Here is a 22043-nt window from a genome sequence, read left to right as displayed (position 1 = left end):
CCTTTCTAAATTTCTTAATTTTCTCCAGTGAGCACGTATCATTTTGATAATTAGAAAAACATAGTGCTATTTTTTCTCTTCATATATTTGGTTAATTTATAAAAGGAAATTGATCTTCTTAAAGTAGTATAAAGGAAGCCTTTATAATTTTTCTTCTATAGATTAGGATAAGCGAAATTGAATAGTATAACCCCTGGAGCTAGCTGGAGGATTGGATGCTGATAGCCACTTGGCACTGAATCACGGTCTCCACTGTGACACAGAATTCTTACCCATTCAAGCTTTCTCCAGGGGTGTTTGAAAATGTCCCCAGCCTCGTTGATGAAGAAGTGAAAGTGGCTGTGATCAGAGACACTCTGCGCCTCATGGACCCACTCAAGAAGAAAAGGGAGAACCAGTAAGTGCTTTTTGATGTCGTTCTTTTCTGTCAGCTCTGCTTCCTAACTCTGCTTCATATCCTAAGCAGGTAAGTTCTTGGAACCTCTTACCATTGTGAGTGAGATTTACATCTTAAACAATTCTAATAAAATATATTCATTTTATAAATATCAGCCTCCAAACAACCAGTGACTCAAATCGGGAGTAACTGACAAATGGGCTTCCGTTGATGAATTTCTATTATCTAAATCTGGAATGTCTCTTCTAAGAAGCTCCCTCAAGGATAGGCCTCCCACTTGCCTGCTATTGTTCACACAGTGCTTCTCTTTGAAATCCTCAAGCACAGGAAGAGCACAATAAAATGCAGGAGAAGAGGGCCACAGGTAACTAGGACATGGTAAGAGTTCCTTCCTTTTTATTTTCTTCATGTTTACACTCTTGCAGTATAAACTTTTCGTTTCAAAGTTGGCAGACCCCATTTAATGACAGTTCTGTGATATTTACAACAGTTATAATTCTGCTTCGTCACCACCCACTCAGTGGCACATTACATTGCCTTGTTGGTGGATGTATGTGCCCCGCCCTCCCTCCATGGAATCACCCCAGAAATGAATGATATTTCACCTGGGTATGCTGTTTGTTTTGTTGTTACCGAATTCCAGGCTCTCACAGAGTAAGGGTCGAGTACATATCATTGTGTCGGGGTTTCAGGAAGAAAAATCAAAGACAGGCATCTCAAATAGCACTTCTCCTACCTCTAGACAAATCAGATTGACCCTGATGTGCACAGACAAGTGGAGCACTTGTCAGTGATTGTTCAAGACTGGGAGGAATGCAGACTTCCCCAAGCAAGTGGCGTTTTGCAGGTTCCTCTGCCAAGGCTTCTCACCACCTGGGCTCAGGCCCAAATATCACCCTATAGTAGTGCTTCTCATGCTTGACTGCATGTTAGAACCCTCTGGGCAGCTTTCAAAAATATCAGTGGTAGAGTTCCCACTTCTAGAGGTGCTCATTCTGATTGGCCTGTGTTGCAGGCCTGGCCACAGAAAGTTTCCCGGTTCCTTGGGTGATTCTACTGTGCAGCTAAGGTTGAGTGCCACTGCCCTGCGGGAAATATTACCCTGAAGAAGTACTGCTCATGCTCTGAGTCAGTCTGGATGGCGCCTGCCCGGCAGAGTTCTTCTCAAGAGCGTTCTTGACTCTGTGAGGCACAGATTGCCGCTGTTGGCAAGGCTCAGCTGAGAATGTTTACCTGTAGTTTGTAAGGGCCAATCCTGCCAGGTGTGGCTTCCACTGGTGAGTGCTTTCAAAGCCGTCCTCTGAGCAGCCTAGACCCGACGGCAGCCAAAGAATGTGTCGGCCAGTACAGATGTGTCTGCGGCTGCTTTCTTTATCCAACTCGAAGGAAAAGCAGTGGATTAGTTGATGTTTGGTCAGAATTACTGCAATAAAACTCATTCCTCAAAAATCTATTCTCTGATAGTTATTGGTCTCGCCAGCAGAGACTAGGTTCTGAGAAACCTATATGGTACTGTCAGGAGATTTGGGTAGCGGTGTATGCCAGTATGGCATGGCAGTACAGTGTTTTTAGGATGACCTTGACACATCGGCATTCTTAGTCCTTTGGTGGGAACAAGAAATTCCAGAGCCATTGTGTGGCCTGAGTCTTTTTAAGCTCTGCCACCTAAACGTGAGGGGATAGAGGGTTCTACTGTATTTTCATTAAATGACATTGAAACAAAATTAGTTTTATTTTTTTTGTTCTAGTTGCTTTTCTTTACCTACACGTATATAATCCACAGGAGCTGCACTCTGTGTGATCTGTATGAACTACAGGCCTAGAATTTAATAATAATGGGACATAAGACCATTGGGAAGGATGGGAAAGGCATTTTACAACTTATCAAGTCATAAATAGCAGCACCTCATTTTTAATTTAAAAAGCACTGACTTTATTGCTAACCAGGAATAGTGAGAAGTTGGAACCTGACTTTTATTCTAATATAAAACCCTTTCATCTCATCCTCTTCTTACCTACAATGTAAAAGTATATGATAATGACTCAATGCCTTTTACTGATACTTTTTCTTAATTTCACCTTTAAAAAAAAAAAACTCAGCAAGGATTATCCATGAAAGTACTTTGTAGTACATAAAGTGTGTTTATATGTAAGGGATTATGATCATTTTGATAAATTTACCATGCAGAGGAAAAGGCTGAAATTATTCTCAACTCCTTTGTGTAGAAATGTTTCCAAATAAGTTGAAAATTTACCCAATTTATGTGGCACAGTGTTGTAATGCTGAATCCTATGTCTAAATCTGAGACTATGTCACTTCAACTGCATAAAATGATGTCAGGTAGACTTCCAGGCTAGAAGGTACCTTTAGAAACCAGGGTTTCTAGCGTTTGCACAGAATCTGACCTATTTAAAAACAAAACAAAACAAAAAAAAAACAAATGGAATCCCAGCCTTTCCCTTCAACTCTTTAGCAAGAGCGGGTCTGAAGTGTCTGTCCATCATTAGTTATTTCCTGAGAACAGTTTGTCAGCAAGACTGCTGAAGTGGATCTTTCCTTCCCCACACAGACTAAAGAAAAAAGTAGATACCCTGAACTCCGCATCTCCCCAGACTGCTCTGGACAGATGCAGAGGAGACATCAGAAGGGGCCGCAGACCTGTGTCCATGCATCGTGCATCTCTGCCACCTCTGGGTCTTGTAGCGTGGGATCAGTTTCTTGGGGGACTGATAGTAGTCCTCAGGCAGTCTACCAGGGGACGAACTTGACACTGCTACACACGCCTTGGCGTAGTTGAGAGTGCCTTCTCTGGAGCTGAAGAGCCTGAGATTCCAGTCCTGACTCCCTCACCAGCTGGTGGTGAGTCCTTGGAGATGTTGCATAGCTGTTTTGAGCCTCAGTATCCTTTTCTGTAAAATGGGGATAATGATGTTCAAATAAACAATGAGAGGCCAGGCACGGTGGCCCACACCTGTAATCCCAGCTCTTTGGGAGGTTGAGGCGAGCGGATTACTTGAGGGTGGGAGTTCAAGACCGGCCTGGCTAACATGGTGAAACCCATCTCTACTAAAAATACAAACCTTAGCTGGGTGTGGTAGTGCATGCCTGTAATCCCAGCTACTTGGGAGGCTGAGGCACAAGAATCACTTGAACCCAGGAGGCGGAGCTTGCACGAGCCAACATCGTGCCACTGTACTCCAGCCTGGGTGACAGAGTAAGACTGTGTCTCAACAAATAAATAAAAATAAAAATAAATGAGAAAAACTTTTAATGTATAGTAGGCACTTGATAATGCTGAGTTTACTACTCAACAGTGAAAGCATCTACTGGACATGAAAGAAAAAGCAATGCCTAGTTGTTATTCTCTTTCCTGGTATACTTAAAATAGATTTTTAAAGTTTAAAACCAATAGTGTATCCTAAAAATGAAGCTGCTTAATTACTGTGGACTAGAATCGACCTTGGAGCTGGTTACCAATGGAAGGTTCTGTTTCCAGGTAGCAAGATATCACTGGCTCATATTTATTTTGCGTGTTAGGAGAAATTACCTTTGGCTCCTGAAGGAGCAAAACATCTGTCATATGTGAACTATTTTGGTGAAGGTAGTGTTTTGTAATACCTAGTGACTCAATTGACTTTCTCACCAGGGTTCTGTGGAGGCTCTTTAGTGACATGGTAAGGAGGAGGCTTATGGGGTGGGATTCTGGAAACATTACATAAATGGAGGTAAAATTCACGTATGATAGAATCAACCATTTAAAAGCTTACAATTCAGTGGCATTTAGTACGTTCGCAAAGTTGTGCAACCATCACTGCTAGCTAGCTCCACAATGTTCTGCCACTCAAAAAGGAAACCACCAAGCAATCACTCTCCATCCCCAGCCCCCGCCACCCCAAGTCCCCGGCAATCACCAGTCTGCTTTCTGTCTCTGTCGGTTTAGCTATTCTGGATATTTCATCTAAATAGAATCATACCATATGCAGTTTTTTTGTGATTGGCTTCTTTCACTTATCATAATATTTTCGAAGTTCACCCTTGTTGTGGCGTGTGTCAGTATTTCATTCCTTTTTACAGCTGAGTAATATTCCATAAAATGATAGACCGCATTTAGTATTCATTTATCAGTTGATGGACATTTGGGTGGATGCCATCTCTTTTTCAACCAGAGGGATGCTACAATTATCTATTTCATATGTTGGCACTCTACATTAGATTCATTAGATTTCATTTGAAGAGAAGGGACTAGAGAAGTTTTCTATGAGAAGTTTTTAGAACCCCTGTTTTCATCCAGCCTCCTCATTTATTGCTAAAAGCACATACCTTAGAACTCATCATTCTGGTCAGTGCCCTGGTTCAAGAATCTCCCTCTGAAGCATCACTGATAGAGGAGCGGCATGTGTCCTGGCAAGATACCAGACTTGGTATCAGTCAGGCCTGGGATCATGTCCTTAATCTCTGATCATTGCACTATGAGCTTGGTGGTTAAGTCACTTTGGTCTGATCATGTTTGTAAAATGGGAATCAAGGTACTTCCTTGGCTGGATTGTCATGGTCATGATATGAAATGACACCTGTGAGAGAGCCCCATGGAATCCGAGAGCATTAGACAACAGCTAGTTCTTAGGGTCACCAGGTCATCAATCAGGCTTTCCTTTAAAATCACGCTGATGGTGACGAAAAAGTCTCCAGCTCTGGAGGCAAGCTGTTTGAGTTGTGGATTCAATGGTTCTGGCCCCCTGTGTCATCCATGGGGAAGCTACGCTGGAGTAGCTTTGCTCCAAGTAGTTTTGCCCCAAGTCCCAAAACTAGTGAGAGGCAGACTCGAACTGGGCCCTGGGCCTGACTTCTACAACTGTGTTCACTTGGCCATGAGGCTGCCTTGGGCTCCAGTTTCCAGTTTCAATTCAAAGCTTAACTTTGAAGATAACAAGAACAACAACAAAATAATAAGAAGAAGAATCAATGGAAATTTTCTCCTTTTACTAAAGGTGTTTGGGCAGCCTAAGTCTTTCTTTCTAAAACTTCTATCAGAGGCAGAAGTAAATAAATCACAGTCTTGGACATTCTTAAAACAAGGTACTTATTCCATCGATTGATTAATTTTTGGCTCCCCGGGGAATCATTTTACTAGTATTGGGTCCCTGTTCCTGAAAGTAGATATTTCAAGGAACTGGACTCCTTTCTCAAGAATCATAACCATTCAGGACCCCCGTGTAATATAATGAAGGCAGAGACAGGCTTAGAAAGATCGGCGGGGGTTTTATTGATATCATGATGCCACGCAATGCCTAGGAGCTGGGTTATGGACTCCTTGCTTCTTATTCAAAGGTATATATTTGGAACATGACTTATATAAGGCCCAGAAGCCCCTTTTTCCACAGTCACATTTCACAATCCTCTCCCAGTTTCATTTACTTCCTATCACCATAACAACCAGGTTTGCTGTGAAGAGAGGAGTCAGCCTGCCAAGCAGCTGTGGTCCTAATTCAGAGGTGTTTGTCCACTAAAGGTTTTATTGGGCGCTCAGGCTTTACTTCTTACCTGACTCCAAGCACATCTCTTGGGCCCTGTGCCACGTTTAGTGCCAGTAGGTGAATCCCCAAATCTGGTGGATTCTATGTAGAATCTAGAATAAAGGTGAAACAATCTCAGAGAACAGAGAACAAGGACTCTCCCAGTGGACTCTGTTTTGTGGCTGGGCCTTGTCATACAACCAAGGAATGTGGCTTTGTCCAATCCCAGAGAAGATTGGAGAAACCGTAATCAGAAATCCTCCAGACCCAGAACCCTGCCCCTTAAATTGGTGGAACCTGTTATTGAAGTCCCCTCAAAATAAGGAAAAGAGGTTCTTAACTATCTAGATTAAGCATGCTGTCATAAATGTAGAACATGATCTTTCTGACTGGAGAATAGATTCTTCCGGGAGAGTCATCCGCTATTCTGCTGAATGGCCCATTCATGTGTACTGCTGACCTTTGGTTGAAATTCTGGGCTCAACTCATTCCTGAGGTGATATGGTTAGGCTCTGTGTCCCTACCCAAATCTCATCTTGGATTGTAATCCCCGCAAGACCTGGTGGGAGGTGATTGGATCATGGGGGCAGTTTCCCCCATGCTATGCTTATGATAGCAAGTGAGTTATCATGAGATCTGATGGTTTCAAAGTATGTGGCAGTTCCCGCTTCTCTCTCTCTCTTTCCTGCCACCTTGTGAAGAAGGTCCTTGCTTCCCCTTTACCTTCCGCCATGATTGTAAGTTTCCTGAGGACTCCCAATCATGCTTCCTGCTAAGCCTGCAGAACTCTTAAGTTAGTTAAACCTCTTCATCATAAATTACCCAGTCTCAGGTAGTTCTTTATAGCAGGGTGAAAACAGACCAATACATGAGGGTTCAGTTAGGGACCCTGACCCTACAGACAAGCACACATTGACCCCAAGCAAGTTTGAAGATTCTACATAAATAAAAGTCTGGGCCACAGAGAAATGAATAGTTGCATATTTATTTGCATTTCATTTGCACCATGTGTGGATTAGAGAAACAGATATTCATTTATTTCAAGTGTTTATTGAGCACTTACTGTGTGCCAGGGGAAGACTACAGAAGTGAATTAGATTGCCAGCCAGTAGGGGCGGCAAGACCCATGCATTAATATCTGTAAGGTGGAATGTGCTAAGTACTGCAAGCATAAGGACAAATTGCCAAGAGAGGAAATTGTCAGGGGGAGAAGTCATTTCCTGATGGGAAGAACTTTTAAAAACCTGACAAGCGGTGGCTCAAGCCTGTAATCCCAGCACTTTGGGAGGCCCAGGAGGGTGGATCACGAGGTCGAGAGATCGAGACCATCCTGGTCAACATGGTGAAACCCCGTCTCTACTAAAAATACAAAAAATTAGCTGGGCATGGTGGCACATGCCTGTAATCCCAGCTACTCAGGAGGCTGAGGCAGGAGAATTGCCTGAACCCAGGAGGCGGAGGTTGCGGTGAGCCGAGATCGCGCCATTGCACTCCAGCCTGGGTAACAAGAGCAAAACTCCTTCTCAAAAAAAAAAAAAAAAAAAAAAAAAAAACAGCAGCAACAACAACAACAACAACAACAAAACCTGACAAGGAGGTGGCACTTGAGCTGAGGTTTAAAGCATGAGTAGGATTTGATATATGAAAATGAGGGGAAGGAGGTCCCTGGAAAAGGAAACAGGAGGTCCCTGGTGAAGGAAACAAAGGCACAAGCCTCTGCTGGGGGAGCCAGGTAGGCAGGAGGGATGTGTGCATGGAGTGGGTTAGGAGAGAGGAAGGTGGAAACTAGATGGGAACCCACAGCCAGAGGTTTATGGCCTTAAATGTCAAGTGAAGAAATTTGAGGCTAGGCATGGCGGCTCACGCCTGTAATTCCAGTACTTTGGGATGCCTAGGTGACAGGTCTTGTGAAGTCAGGAGTTCAAGACCAGCCTGGCCGATACGGTGAAACCCCATCTCTACTAAAAATACAAAAATTAGCCGGGTATGGTCGAGGGTGCCTGTAATCCCAGCTACTTGGGAGGCTGAGGCAGGAGAATCACTTGAACCTAGGAGGTAAAGGTTGCAGTGAGCTGAGATCACACCATTGCACTACAGTCTGGGCAATAGAGGGAGACTCAGTCTCAAAAAAAAAAAAAAAAAAGAAAAAGAAAAGAAAAGAAAAAAGAAAAAGAAGAAAAAAGGAAAAGAAATGTGAACTCGGTTTTATGTGTGATTTTTTTTTTCTCTCCTCTAATGAATGTGCCACAGTCTTTATTCTGAATCCTTGACACAATATTCAAAACCTTTTTTCTTTCTTCCAACTTTTATTTCAGGGTCGGGGGTATATGAGCAGGTTTGTTATGGAGCTTTTTTTCTATCTGGAATGCATGAAGTCTTGAAGGGTATCTGTGATTTTGTGCCTATGTGTATTTTGTCTGGAGCAAAGGCCAGAAGTTTCATCATATTTTCAAAAAGTGAAGAACCAGACTGTCATCCTGTTATCACTGGAGGCTGTAAAAAGCCACAACAACTTGTCCGAGGTTCCGGGCTTCAAGATACACCATGTTCCCCATACTTTGCAAGGTCTCAGGTTTCAGATGATAGCAAACTAGAAAAATGTGCATACATTTTCAAATGTGAGCAGGCAGGAGATGACTAATGATAAGTGCATTATTTTATGTGCAAAAGTAAAACCAGACAACTCTCTTCCATTTGAAAATGTATAAGCATTAAGTCAGAAGTAACCAGCAAAAGCCTTATTTATGGGAAGTCTGTTGAGAGGGAAACATTTCCAAGACGTATGGGGAAGGTGGAATTTCCTGAGCTGATGTGAGAGTATCATTCCGGAGGGCCATTAGACAGGAGCCGAGCCCCTCCGCCGGCAGGTAGGCACGCTTTCCCTCTTGCCGTATGCGGAGCAGACGGGAAACTAGGCGAGCATATGGCCAGCCCGTCATCATCACGCGGAAATGGCAGTACTGAATTCTTTGTGGGCCCTTCCAAAGTTATTCCAGGTAGTGACGAGGTAGCAAATGTGTTTGGAAATTTCCTTAGGAGTTGCACCAGTGAGCCTTAAATGTTTGTGTGCTTTTAGAATCAGCAGATGTTAGCCTAGAACACAGCACACGCTGGGCTCAGGAGACCAAGGTTTTAGTATCAGCGTCACTTGGTCTCAGAAAAGTCACTTAGACTTTCTTGAGTTCAGTTTCTTCATTAGGAAATAAAGGGAGTAATAGTTTCTACTCTGCCTGGTTCACAAGGGAGTGTTTCTTTTTTCTTTCTTTCTTTTTTTTTTTGAAATGGACTCTTGCCCTGTCACCCAGGCTGGAGTGCAGTGGCGTGATCTTGGCTCACTGCAACCTCCGCTTTCTGGGTTCAAGCGATTCTCTAGCCTTGGCCTCCTGAGTAGCTGGCATTACAGGCACGCACCACCACGCTGGCTAATTTTTTTTTCTGTATTTTTAGTGGAGACAGTGTTTCACCATGTTGGTTAGGCTGATCTTGAACTCCTGACCTTGTGATCCACCCACCTCAGCCTGCCAAAGCACTGGGATTACAGGTGTGAGCCACTGTGCCAGGCCGGGAGAGTTTCTTGAGTGTGACTAGGTATAGCATGGTGATAAATGTTCACATGTACTCCCAGTTAGTCCTCACACAGGATCTGCAGTAGGGGCTATGACTACTTCTATTTTCTAAATGAGGCTTGGAGAGGTTGAGTGGCTTGGCCAAGTCCACCTGCTTATGAGAGACAGACAGATTTAAAGACAGGTCTGTCTAGCTCTTGCCCTGCAAGAGGACCGATGGGCAGGTATTCAGCACATTGAAGAGATGGGTGCCTGCAAGGTGTTAGCATTTCTGGTTGGGTTCATGCCTATCCAAGGCTCTTTCTCTCTGTAAACTTTGGGGCAGGGACTCATGTCTCTGTCTCCAAGGCCAAGCGCAGAGCCCAAGCAGGTGCTTATGAGTGAGGGAGGTCTGTGGCTAGTGAGGTGGTGGCTTTATTTTCAATAATGTTCACAACCTGAATGAATAGAATGTAAGCCAGTGTGCTAAGAAGAGTGACTTAAAGCAGGATCCTACATGCGACAAGAGAGATGGTCCCAGACAGAAAACTCCCCGTGTGCAGTTGTGCGTCCCAGACCTGGGAACAGCCGGTTTCATGAGAAGATCAGGTGAGCTGCCCGGGTGCAGTGGCTCACGCCTGTAATCCCAGCTCTTTGGGAGGCCAAGGTGGGCAGATCACGAGTTTAAGAGATCGAGACCATCCTGGCCAACATGGTGAAACCCTGTCTCTACTAAAAATACAAAAATTAGCTGGGCATGATGGCACATACCTGCAGTCCCAGCTACTCAGGAGGCTGAGGCAGGAGAATCGCTTGAACCCAGGAGGAGGAGGTTGCAATGAATAGATTGAGTCATATGGAATCACCCAGAGTAGACAATGTCTGGAATACAAGAATGGCAATGTCATATGGCTAACCTAATAGTTGGCTGGGAATGGTCAAGACAGGCTTCTTGAAGAAGGTGGGGCTTGCCTTAGCTTGGGCTTGGATAAGTAAGAATATATAAGTAGGCTTGGGAGAGGAGGGATGGAGGCAGGAAGCAGGTGACAGGGTTGGGTGGAGTTAAGGAGGCACCCGTGGTGGGTCAGGACCACCCATCATACTTCCAAAAGGGCATTTTGGGGTGGAGAAGACAGGTGCTGCTTCCCTGCTGCCCATTTCTTATTTAAATGTTTTGCTCACTATAAAAGTAATGTGTGCTTATTGTAGAAAAATCGGGAAGTCCTGAAAAGTGCATAGCATAACCTCTCCCTTAAAGTCAGCCACCCAGAGCTAACCTTATTAACTTTTTACTTAATAAAAATAGTGTAATTTTCTTCTATCATTTATAGTTGAAGCCATACTGTCTGTGTAATTTTGGGATGCTGTTTTTATTTTTCTCCTTTTTTTTTTTTTTCCAGATGGGGTCTCACTCTGTCACCCAGGCTGGAGTGCAGTGGCGTGAGCTTGGCTCCCTGCAACCTCTGCCTCCTGGTTACAAGTGATTCTCCTGCCTAGCCTCCTGAGTAGCTGGAATCACAGGCAGCTGCCACCACGCCTGGTTAATTTTTGTATTTTTAGTAGAAACAGGGTTTCACCACGTTGGCCAGGCTGGTCTCAAACTCCTGACCTCAGGCGATTTGCCTGCCTTGGCTTCCCGAAGTTCTGGGATTACAGGCGTGAGCCACCATGTCTGACCTATTTTTCTCCTTTTTATAAGGCAGTAGTTTGCCCTTTCTTATTCACAGCTCTTCGTGAACATCATTTTCATCAATGACTAGATCAGACTCTGCCTTCCTATCAGGGAATGTTCAGTTCATTTCTAGCATCTAAGCCTAAAGCTCTGTGTGCGATGAGAATGGTGTCGGAGGGTAGAGAGAGTCCCTGGGGCAGCAGGAATGGAGATCTCTGGTTTCCAATGTACAGTACAAGAGCAGAGCGGGTGAGGGTTGGGGCCCGGGATTGAGACTCTTGGAGTAGATCTTGGCTCTGGCATTTGTCACCATAAATGGGGCAGAGACTCCCACTCTCTGTACTTTGGTTTTTTTCAGTCCATAAAAGGGAGTTTTCAGTTGGATGTTTTTAAACCTACAAAGCAATGAGAAGTTCTTAATTTGGAGAGAGGGAATATGTTGCTTATTCCTAAGAAAGTATTTGTCATGGAAAATATCCAATCTGAATGTATTTAAATAAATTGAACAATATATGTAACCTGGAGGGTTTTTTTTTTTTTTTTTTTTTTTTTTGAGGAAAAAAGTTTGGAGGAAGAGGTGGTAAAGTGGGAAGAGAGCTACAGCAGTGCCAGGTTCATCTTCGACCATGAGGATGGATTTCTTCTTCCAATGATCTGTTAGACTATCAGAAATGAAAGGTCAACATGAAGGCCAGTTTCAGTCATCAGTTGAAAGCCCTTGGTTATCACACCACGTGCTCAGCAGTGTTCTCTAACTGCTTTCCTTCCTTTTCTTTTCATGCAGTTTCCATTTGTTCCTTCACTTCAGACAGCCCAAGAGCCCTCTGCAACCCTCATCACAGAGGCTAATAGGAGAGCAGGGAGAGGGTGGAATTTGAGCAGTTCAGAGGAGGATCCACCCGGGATCCACCTCCAGGTTCATCCTCTCTGGGAGTGCGTCTCATGGGTGAGAGTCAGCAGACTTGTGTCTAGCTGTGGGGCTGGCTTTCCTGGAAGTGCAATTCCTGTCGGGGGGGTGCCTTTATTTACTTAGAGAGGATCATTTTCTTCCTCCAGACTGCACTATGCCACTGCAGCACCATAGAACAGTCCTGAGAAACTGCTAACATGTGAATGAATGCAGGTATGCGTTAAGTACACGAATGAGTGCTGAGGGCTTGCTCCATGTAGTTCCTGTGCTAGAGGCTGGATCGGTGATGCCCGTAGTCTCTGTGAGGTACAGGAGGCAGCAGGAGCACCAACAGCCCGGGCGAGCTAGGCCTGGGCATGAGGAGATGCGGGGCAGGAAGGAGGCAGTAATGAAAATGCATGAGTTATAGCTTTGTGCGTGATACTGATGTACAGCAAAAGAAGCAAGTCATACGAGAACATCTACAGTAGAGCTCAACGAAATGAAATTCAGAGCAGGCAAAACTAAGCATTGTTTTATAGAGGCATAACCCTGAGTAGTAAAATACAAAGAAAAGTGAGAAGGAAGGATCAGAGGGTATAAGGTGTTACTTCTGGGCAGGGATGGGCAGAGGGAGGTATGATCTGAGGGGTCACAGGTGGAGGCTGAGATCTGGCTGTGTTCTGTTTCTTAACCCAGGTGGTGGCGGTATAGGTTTTAGAATTATTCTTTAAATGTATACATCTATGTTATACAGGCTTGTATATGTGTGATATTTGAAAATTTTACAGAAAAAAAATAAGGAAGTCTAATGTATAATAGCAGGATCACAGAGAGCAAGCAGGGACGGTGTCAAGAGATGGGGCCAGAGCTGCAGGGCCTAATTCATGGGTCAGGCCAAGAATTTGGCTTTTCCTTCTAAAAGCAATGGACAGATTTTAAAAGCAGGCTGACACGATGAAGTTTATGTTTTAAAACCATCGCTTTGCATGCAGCATAAAAGCCAAACTGGGGTGAGGCAAGGGCGGAGGTGGGACAGTTCCCAGTTTGGGGAGATGTCGGTCATGTGAGTTAGTGGCAGTAGTAGGGATGGAGAGAAATGTTTGTATCAAGACATTTTTAGGAGGATGAAAGGACAGGGCTTGGTGATGGATTGGATCTGAGATGTGAGTGCGAAGGAAGAACCAAGAAAGGGCTCAGGTTCAGCAACTGGGTGGTTGTGGGTGCCAGTCATGGAGGTGCCACGACCTAGGAAAAGAACAGTTTTGTGAGGGCCCGATGAAGGACCCTGAGACTTCCAGGGATATTATCTAATAGGTAGTTGGGTGCATGGACTGTGGTCTCATGAAGGGGTATGGCCCATTGCAAGAATAATTGCTCCACAGAGTAGACAGGGACAGTTTGGTCCCCTTGTATGAACTAGACACTGTCTATACCAAGTGATTTAGGTGGCCACTGTGGTGAAGTGGAGTGAGCCCAGGACAGGAGGTCTGGGTTCAGATCCTGACTCTCGCTACTCTTTTTGGCACATTCTTAACCCTGTTCTACCTCGGCATGCTCATGGAGCTCGGCCCTCCCTGCTGGCTCAGTGGCTGGGCACAGAAACATCCTGTCTTCACGGTGCCTTTTGTATTTTACCTCTGTTACCTTAATTCACCTTTAGGCTTTCGGAGTTGTGCAAGTGCCTTGGGGACCTGAAGAAGCACTGGACCCCCACTGTAAGCAGCGCCCATGCCTGGCAGGGGGAGTGATTGAGGACTATTGAGTGGAGCAGGCGGTGAGGGTTTCTCTGGAGCACCTGCTTCTCCAGGCTTCCCTAGCCAGCCTCCTCCTCCACTCCTTGTCATTAGAGCCACCACCACCCCACACACCTGTGCAGGGCTTGGCAGTTTAGAAAGTCATCTCAAACCAGTAATCCTAAATGATATTCGCTCAACCACACAAATAGGCAGGAAATGAGTAATTCTTCCCAGTTCACAGGCAAGGGAACCAAGACTCAGCATGGCGTTTCACAAGCTTTAGGCTTTAGGACTGTGTGTCGGAGGGCAGGTTGCTGCTGATGGAAATGGTTACCTGTGTCCAAATCTACGAGCTGAAGCCTCAGCTGGGGCCTGTTTCTATACACCATGACCTCTGTGAAGTGCTGGAGGAGAGAAAAGCTGGAATCTGTCCTCAGAGGCCTGATGAGGAGGGGGACTGGAAATCCTCTGCCAGGAGGAAGTGGTGGAGGCGCTAGGAATATTTGGCTTGAAGAAAAAAAGACCCCAGGGCATAGCATTTCCATTTTTAGCTTGAAGGTGGTTATGTGGGAAAGGGGACGAAGTCTCTTCGGGCACCAACAGGCAGAACAAAGACCCATGACTGAAATTTGCAGAGATTTAAGCTCAAAGAAAGAAAGAAAACAGCAGCAGCAATGACTTTCTTTGCCTGGAATGATAAAGGTTGCCTGAAAGGAGTAGCAAGGTCCATGTGGCTGGAAGTGATCTCACCAAGCCTAAACAGCCGTTCAGTTCTTGGTTGTGCCATCTTGGGCAAGCTGCTTAACCTCTCGGAGTCCAGGTCTCCTTCTCTAGACAATGAGCATGCCATTTGTTCCTACACTGCAGGTTGGTTGTGAAGATCTGAGAAGGTACCAAAGCACGTCTCTGGGCACGCTCATTCCACAGGTAGCTACTAAGTTCCATGCCAGGGACATGGCATACGCTATCTGACTTCATTTTCATGGCACGCCAGCCCCTAACATTTGTGGGGCCCCAGAAAGAAGACAAGTTGAAACCTCAGCCTCCTTCCAGCCCCTCCTTCTCTTCCCACTCCTGACTCCATCCAACATGGCAAGGAGTTGGGTAGACACTGCAGTTCACACATCCCAGCTCTGTCCACACCCACCCCACCCACACCTGGCTATTCCTGGCCATCCTTCAAGTCTAGGGGAAGGCCCCAGAAGTACCATTTGCCCTTGAGAGGTTGGACTCCAGCCATCTAGGAGGGGAATTTTCCTGGATTCACAGAAGGGGTTCCCAGAGGAGGTAGGGCATGGGGTCCATGTGAGTGTGTCTCCTTGGCCTCAAGGACTCCTTGCCCCTTGGGAAGGGGGCTACCAGAGTCAGGCTGGAGAAGGACCGTCTCAAATGCAGGGCACAGGCAGGGACCTACTTGCCAGGGTATAAGCACAGTATTCTTGGCTAACTCGGTAAGTGGTGGTGCTTAGTTACAGTTACCCTGGATGTACTCAGCCAGGAGCCATACTGGAGCCTCAGCGGCAGGCTCAGAGGGAGGGCACAAAGCTAGGAAAGCAGAGGAGCGAGGAGGGGGTGGGGAGATGTGGGCCAGCAGCTCAAATGATGAAGTCTGTAGAGACAGATTGACTAAGTTTCCTTTTGGACCAGGGTTCTTCCTCCCGTGGTGGTGAAGGGCCTCTATGGGCAGGCCATTTCTGGAAGAGTCCCTAGGCAGTGGTAGAAGGTACCGCCTGATTCTGACTGGCTAGCCAGTTTGAGGAAGACCTGAGACTACAAGCCCCTGCCCTGGGTGCTGGGCTGGGGTGGGAGAGAGTGGCAAAGCCCAGGCCTTAGCCACGGAGTTGAGGATAGACCCGCAGCCCTATTAGAACAGCCAGCTGGGCCAACATGCAGCAGGAAGGACACAGCGGGGCATCGGATTCTGGTTTGAGTCAGCAAGGCCACTCCTGGACCCTCCTTCTTCTGGGGTTTGGAGTCAGCTTACTGCTCCCTGCCAAGGTCAGCAAGGTTGTAGGACTGGATGGGGCAGATCCACTGGATATGAATCTTGGAGCCTGCAGCTAATTAGGGACAGAAGAGGAGCAGCCACCCAGGCTGGAGCTGGTGGATGCCAGCATCACCTGACGGCTTTTTTTTAAAGCCCAAACTGCTGAGCTCCACTCCCAGTTTCTGATTAGTTTGTACGTCTGACATGTTTCCAGGTAAAACAGATGCTGCTGGTCCAGGTGCAACACTTTGAGAACTACCTGCCTGCCAGCCCCCAGCCTTGTATCTGTCCCAGGCCACCTGAAGACCGTGAGAAGCAGCCCTTCATCCCTACTAGGGTTTGGCACTGTGCTCTGAGCAGCGCAGCCAGGAGGCCTCATCCTCACGCACAGTGATGGAGGATGCCCCTGGCGAAGGAGGCCATTGGAAATAGAGTTTGCCAGTAATACAGGAACAAGACACCCAGTTTAATACAGCTCTACTCATAGGTGTCACATATATTGCTTGTGACCACAGAACTGAAGACGCAAAACAGAGTTACTTTTAAAATTTACATTTTCATGTATGTTTCCTTTTCCTGCCTTTCCGGGCAGGTTTCTTAAGACAAGTGAAATATGAAATGATTGTAAAAATGTAACCTTTAGGGAATAATCAAAGCATCTTAGAACAATTCTTCTAACAAGGGAGAAAGTTGCAGACATTTTTCTCCCCCTTTCATGCTCTTCCAGCTGGTTTTCAGGCAAAGTCCTGGGTGCATTTTCGACTTGGACTCAGCTTTTCTCTGCAGCAAAGCCAGTGGCGGGGAAAATGTTTCCTCCAGCAGCAGCAACATTTCTGTCTCATTTGTTTGGTCTTACACTGTAACACGGCAGTTTGTGGGGCTGCTCATTTGAACTGAGGTCCTTCTAGGAATGCATCATTCATAATCAGTACATATATCAGGATGCAGATTTTAACCACTTCGTTATTGAATGTGGAAATGCTTCCTTGCTTCATGAATATTTTAAAATGGAACAATAGACAAATTACGTTTCACTCCCAAATTTCATTGCGCTTCTGAACCACTTCATATTTAAGCATTGTCCGATTACTCTGATGCTGTGAGCTCTATTTTCCCTCAGAAAATTCAGTGGCAGAGTTATTTTGTTCCAGACCGTAGAGAAGTCCAAGGCCTTTATTGGGAACAGGTCATCTTTGCACCATTTAGTTTGTCCTTGGATCTAGAAATGTCCTTGCTGGAAATGGAACTCAAGTAATCCTTTTATAAATGGGGATGTAGCTTTGTGCAGTGGAAGAGGCAAAGGGCTTTAGGGTCCAGTGGGCCTGGATGTGACTCTAGAGTTTTTCTGTTACTCCCTGTGAAATCTGGGGTGGTGATTTCACTTCTCAAAGCATCAGTTTTTTCATCTGTAAAATGCGAATCACAGTAATAGCTACCTAACAAGATTATGGTGATCATTAAATGAATTATAGTTCTTAACTACACAGCATACTACCTGAGCATGGGAAGCATTTAATGAGTGGCACTAAATTTATATTGTGATTTTTCTTATTGTTACAATCATATAAAGTCCCTATCACAATGTTGAGCCCAAATGCGGTTTAACAAATGAGTTTTAGTTTTGCTATTGTTAACATCATCACAATTTTTACACATGGATGTATATTAAAATACAGTTTTCTACCATACAAACTATAGGAGTTTTATTTTTTAAGATGGGAATTTATATAAGTAAATGGAAAGCTTAATGAAGTTCAGGAAGATTGAAGTAAACCAACTCGGCTCATAATAAATAGTTTAATTAAGATAATCCCTGATGCAAAACATTTCTTCAATTTGCACCTCACATTGAAAATGGGCTCCATAGATTTTCATGAACTTCTCTTCGATGTGGAAAGGCAGCTCTGACCACATGTGGAACCTGGCTGGGAGCTGAGGTTCTGGGCTGTATGTCTGCCCTGGGGCCGCTGCACTCTGAGCTTGACTGAGGGCTGGTCCCCACACTTCCCTTGGCTGTGATCTGTTCATCTCTAGAGACAGCTGTTGTGCGAAAATGCTACAATTCTGTAAATGCATGTGATTTATTCCCTTTAAAAAGCAAAACAAAAAAAATTAAAAGCAAGATTTCATCCTTTAAAAACCCTTAAACTGCAAATTTTGTCAGTTGTTTTTAAACCAACAGGTATTAGGTGCCAGTAGTTGAAGCTGGCTTAATTGGAAGCTGTGTTTATCATCTGGAGTTTATCAGAAATGAGTGTGTGTGTGTGTGTGTGTGTGTGTGTGTGTGTGTGTGTGCTTGCACTGAATGTGTTCTTGACAGTCACTCACCATCTAGCTTCTTGCTTCCAAAAAGAAAGCTTTGCTTCTCCCTTGCATTCAGAAGAAACACTCTAGTTCTGGTTATGAACGCTAATTAGTTTGAAGAAGAGAACTAGGATTGTGTTTCTAAAAATAGTTCTGGATACAGAAGGCCATTTTTTGATTCTCTTAGAATCTGAGTGCTTTACAAGAGTGATATTACAAGGTTTTGCATTTATCCTCGGCCCGGGGTCATTGCTAGCTTGTAATCAGGGGGATAGAATGGGGGTTGTCTCCATGTTCAGCTACTGTTCAGTGTCGCCCATAGTTTGAATCTTAGCACCCTTATACCAGTTTTGTTTTTTGTGTTTTTGAGATGGAGCTTCGCTCTTGCTGCCCAGGCTGGAGTGCAGTGGCGCAATCTCGGCTCACTGCAACCTCTCCCTCCTGGGTTCAAGTCATTCTCCTGCCTCAGCTTCCCCAGTAGTTGGGATTACAGGTGCCTGCCACCATGCCCAGCTGATTTTTGTATTTTTAGTAGAGACGGGGTTTCACTCTGTTGACCAGGCTGGTCTCGAACTCCTGTCCTGAAGTGATCTGCCCGCCTTGGCCTCCCAAAGTGCTGGGACTATGGGCGTGAGCCATCGTGCCCAGCCGGTTGTTTATTTATGAGAGATCATTCCTCTGGTCCATAGGCCTGTTGACTTGGCCTATGATAACACAACAGTGAGTACATGATAGCCATGAAGTGAACAGGCAAGTGTCACTGTAGCTGATGCATTGTAAGAAAAGGAAGTAATGCTAGCGTTGGGAGACCCAGGTTCCAGCCTTGGCCCTGCCACTCATGTGGTTCTTTTTCACATACAGTGGGCCTAGGGCTGTGTTGGGTCCTGTGGATGCACAGGTAGTTCAGGGATGCTCCCTCTGCCAGCTCTGTCATTAGCACCTTCTCTCTTCAGCAAGGGCTTTGGCTTGAATACTGAGGACTTTGTCCTAACATTCTGTTTGTTAACTCAGTTATTGATAATAGTAATAGTAAGCCTCACACCTATTATATAGGTGGCCATTTTGGTAGAACTCCAGCAACAAGTAAATCTCTGGGTGGGTTCCAAATTACAGATGGCTCCAAAAACCATGCTTAGATTGTGAGCTTTTTTGTACTCCATACAAGGTTTGTTGGGTTTTTTGTTTGCTTTGTTTATTTTTTGTGGACTTGCAGGGAAGGGTTTGGTCTCTATAAACTGGTTCTTGGTTCTTTCTTGGTAGCTGGGAAATGCTTTGGTTAATTTTCATTTTTTTTTCTTTTTTTCTTTTTTTTTTTTTTGAAGTGGAGTCTTGCTCTGTCGCCCAGGCTGGAATGCACTGGTGCGATCTCAGCTTACTGCAACCTCTGCCTCCTGAGTTCAAGCTACTCTCACAGCTCAGCCTCCCGAGTAACTGGGATTACAGGCATGTGCCACCATGCCTGGCTAATTTTTGTATTTTTTAGTAGAGATGGGGTTTCACCATGTTACCAGGCTGGTTTTGAACTCTTGGCCTCAAGTGATCTGCCTGCCTCAGCCTCCCAAAGTGCTGGGATTACAGGCATGAGCCATGGTTCCTGACTGCTTTGGTTAATTTCCCATTTGGGGCTCTTACTGGCATTCAATCTACTTTATATAGTACCACAGACAAAGATCTCTAAATTAGTGGAGCATGGCTTTTCTTAAATTATGATGTGCTCATATGAAGTTGTGTTTTCTCCTTTAGTTTGTTTTACATGTGAGTCATTTTTGGTGGTATCATTCCAGACATCCATTTTTCTCATCCTTAAATTACATGTACTAATCTGAACTAAAGGAATTGCATTCACATAGCATAATAATGTATGGGGCTATTTATCACACATCTGCCAGCATTTCGACTCTTTTCTTAGGAAAGAGCTTTATCTGTAAAACGAGGATCATAATCATTAGAATCTTTGAAGGAGGGCCAATAAATATTCCTCTCTTCCACTTAGGTTCTGAATTACTTGAGAATAAGATAAAGTAATAAAGAGGATAAGGGCCAAAATATCGCTTCCATTATGAAAAAGGTGCTGCTGGGGAATGTGTCAGGTCTGTGGGCAAATGAGCTTCCTGAGGCTGAATCCGGAGCTCCACTCAGGCAGACAGCAGCTTCCCCTGCAACCCAGGCAGGTTTGTGGAAACCAGAGCCAGGCTCTGGAGGGCAGCAGGAATGAGCTCCATGAGGAAGGAGAGGAAGGGGCTGAGTGCGTTTGCCAGTTTCTGCAAACTCGCCAGTCAAACAAGGCATTGTATTTCCCCAGGGGAACAGGGAGCGTGGGGCCGTAGGAGCCAGAAACTTTATGCAAAAGGTGTTCCTCTCTTGCTGAAAAAACTAGCAAGAGTATGGAAAAAGTGCCTCCACCCCAAACAGAAGCTGGGTGACGAGCTCAAAGAATAAGTTTGGAGCCTGACAGACCCAGGTTCAAATCGTACTCCTCCACTTTTGGGCTGTGTTGTTGGGGTTGCATTCCCAGACAGCTAAGGCATTCTAAGTCACAGGATGAGAAAGGAGATGGGTACAAAACACAGGTTGTAACCACCTTGCTGATAAAACGGATTGCAGTAAAGAAGCCGGTTAAAACCCACTGAAACCAAGATGGCGGCAAGAGTGACTTCTGGTCATCCTCACTGCTACACTCCCACCAGCGCCATGACAGTTTGCAAATGCCACCGCAACGTCAGGAAGTTACCCTGTATGGTCTGAAAAGGGGAGGCATGAATAATCCACCCCTCGTTTGGCATATAATCAAGAATAACCATAAAAATGGGCAACCAGCAGCCCTCGGGGCTGCTCTGTCTATGGAGTAGCAGCCATTCTTTAATTCTGCTACTTTCTTAATAAACTTACTTTCACTTTACTCCTCCGACTCACCCTGACTTCTTTCTTGTGGGAGATCCAAGAAGACTCTCGGAGTCTGGATCAGGACCCCTTTCCGGTACAGTGTGATTCCAGAGGAATTCTTCCACTTTGTTGAATCTTGCCTGTAAAAGAGAGATAATAGTCGCTGTGAAAATTAAGTGAGATAATATATTAAAAATGCCAAGCCCATGATAAGTGCTCCGTAAATTATAGAAGGTCAAATGAGACAAAGACAAATATATAAATGTCTGTTGTAAATTATGCAAGTTTATATAAACATAAATAAATTTTATTATTTATGGTAGTGGTTTTACTGCAATGCTGGATTCCACTTGCTATACAATATGGTCAGTGCTCTCTCTGTAGGCTTATTTAAGTAGGCTGGGAGTACCCGGTGGCTTGTTACGCATCTCTTTTCTGTCAGCTCTTACAAAGATGCCAGGAGGAAAGAAGAAATTAAATTAATGAGAAACTTGCAGGCATCCGAATGACCATCCTTCTGATTCCAGCTATTTTTGTAGCTTCTCCTGGAAGCTGTCATGTAATTCTGTAGTGGCCATTAGAAAGTCTTCACGCCATTTAATTTATGCTGAGAAATCATTAGTGGGAATTTGACACAGGCTTGGAGTGTTCATGAATTGATGTTCTGCCGTCAGGCTTTAAGGGACAGCTTTGTGTGCCAGAGGCGGCCCTGGCAGTGAGTCCACCCGGGAAGCAGGTGGAGCAGGGGGTTGTAGCTTCACTCTGCCACCTCTGTGTCCCCATCATCATCATCATCATCGTCACATTGATCGAGGGTCACTGTGGCCATGTGCTTTTGGGTTTAATTTTTACCATAACCCTATAAGGTATTATTGTCTTCACTAGCCAGCAGTTTCCCTTCTCCTGGCAGTGATTATTGCTGATGTCTCACCACAGCCCACATTTTTTGATACGGTTCATTTCTCTTCCTTGCCCAGTGAGCACTTGAATGTTCCTGGGAGAAGCCAGGTTCTCTGAAGGACCCTTGTGGCACACACTGGCCTCAGGTCAGACTCTGCCTTGCTCTGGTCAGAGAAACCACCCTTGACATCAACCAGTCTTTGGGGATATGAA

At 45.0% G+C, this 22043-nt stretch overlaps 1 protein-coding gene across 8 annotated transcripts in view; it reads left to right on the top strand.

Moving 5' to 3' along the window:
* Positions 1-22043, top strand: part of TTLL11 (tubulin tyrosine ligase like 11) — a 276274-nt gene that overhangs the window by 119158 nt on the left and 135073 nt on the right. For all 8 annotated transcript variants that reach the window (XM_003925395.3, XM_039475185.2, XM_074395290.1 and 5 more), the window contains one exon: positions 282-397. In XM_003925395.3, the coding sequence (XP_003925444.2) occupies positions 282-397 (116 nt within the window). The remainder of the gene's footprint in view (positions 1-281; positions 398-22043) is intronic.

This window comes from Saimiri boliviensis, chromosome 2, assembly GCF_048565385.1.
Source record: "Saimiri boliviensis isolate mSaiBol1 chromosome 2, mSaiBol1.pri, whole genome shotgun sequence".
NCBI classification, from domain to species: Eukaryota; Metazoa; Chordata; class Mammalia; order Primates; family Cebidae; genus Saimiri; species Saimiri boliviensis.
Note: the sequence above shows the minus strand (reverse complement) of the source record. Positions and strands in the feature narration are given on the sequence as shown.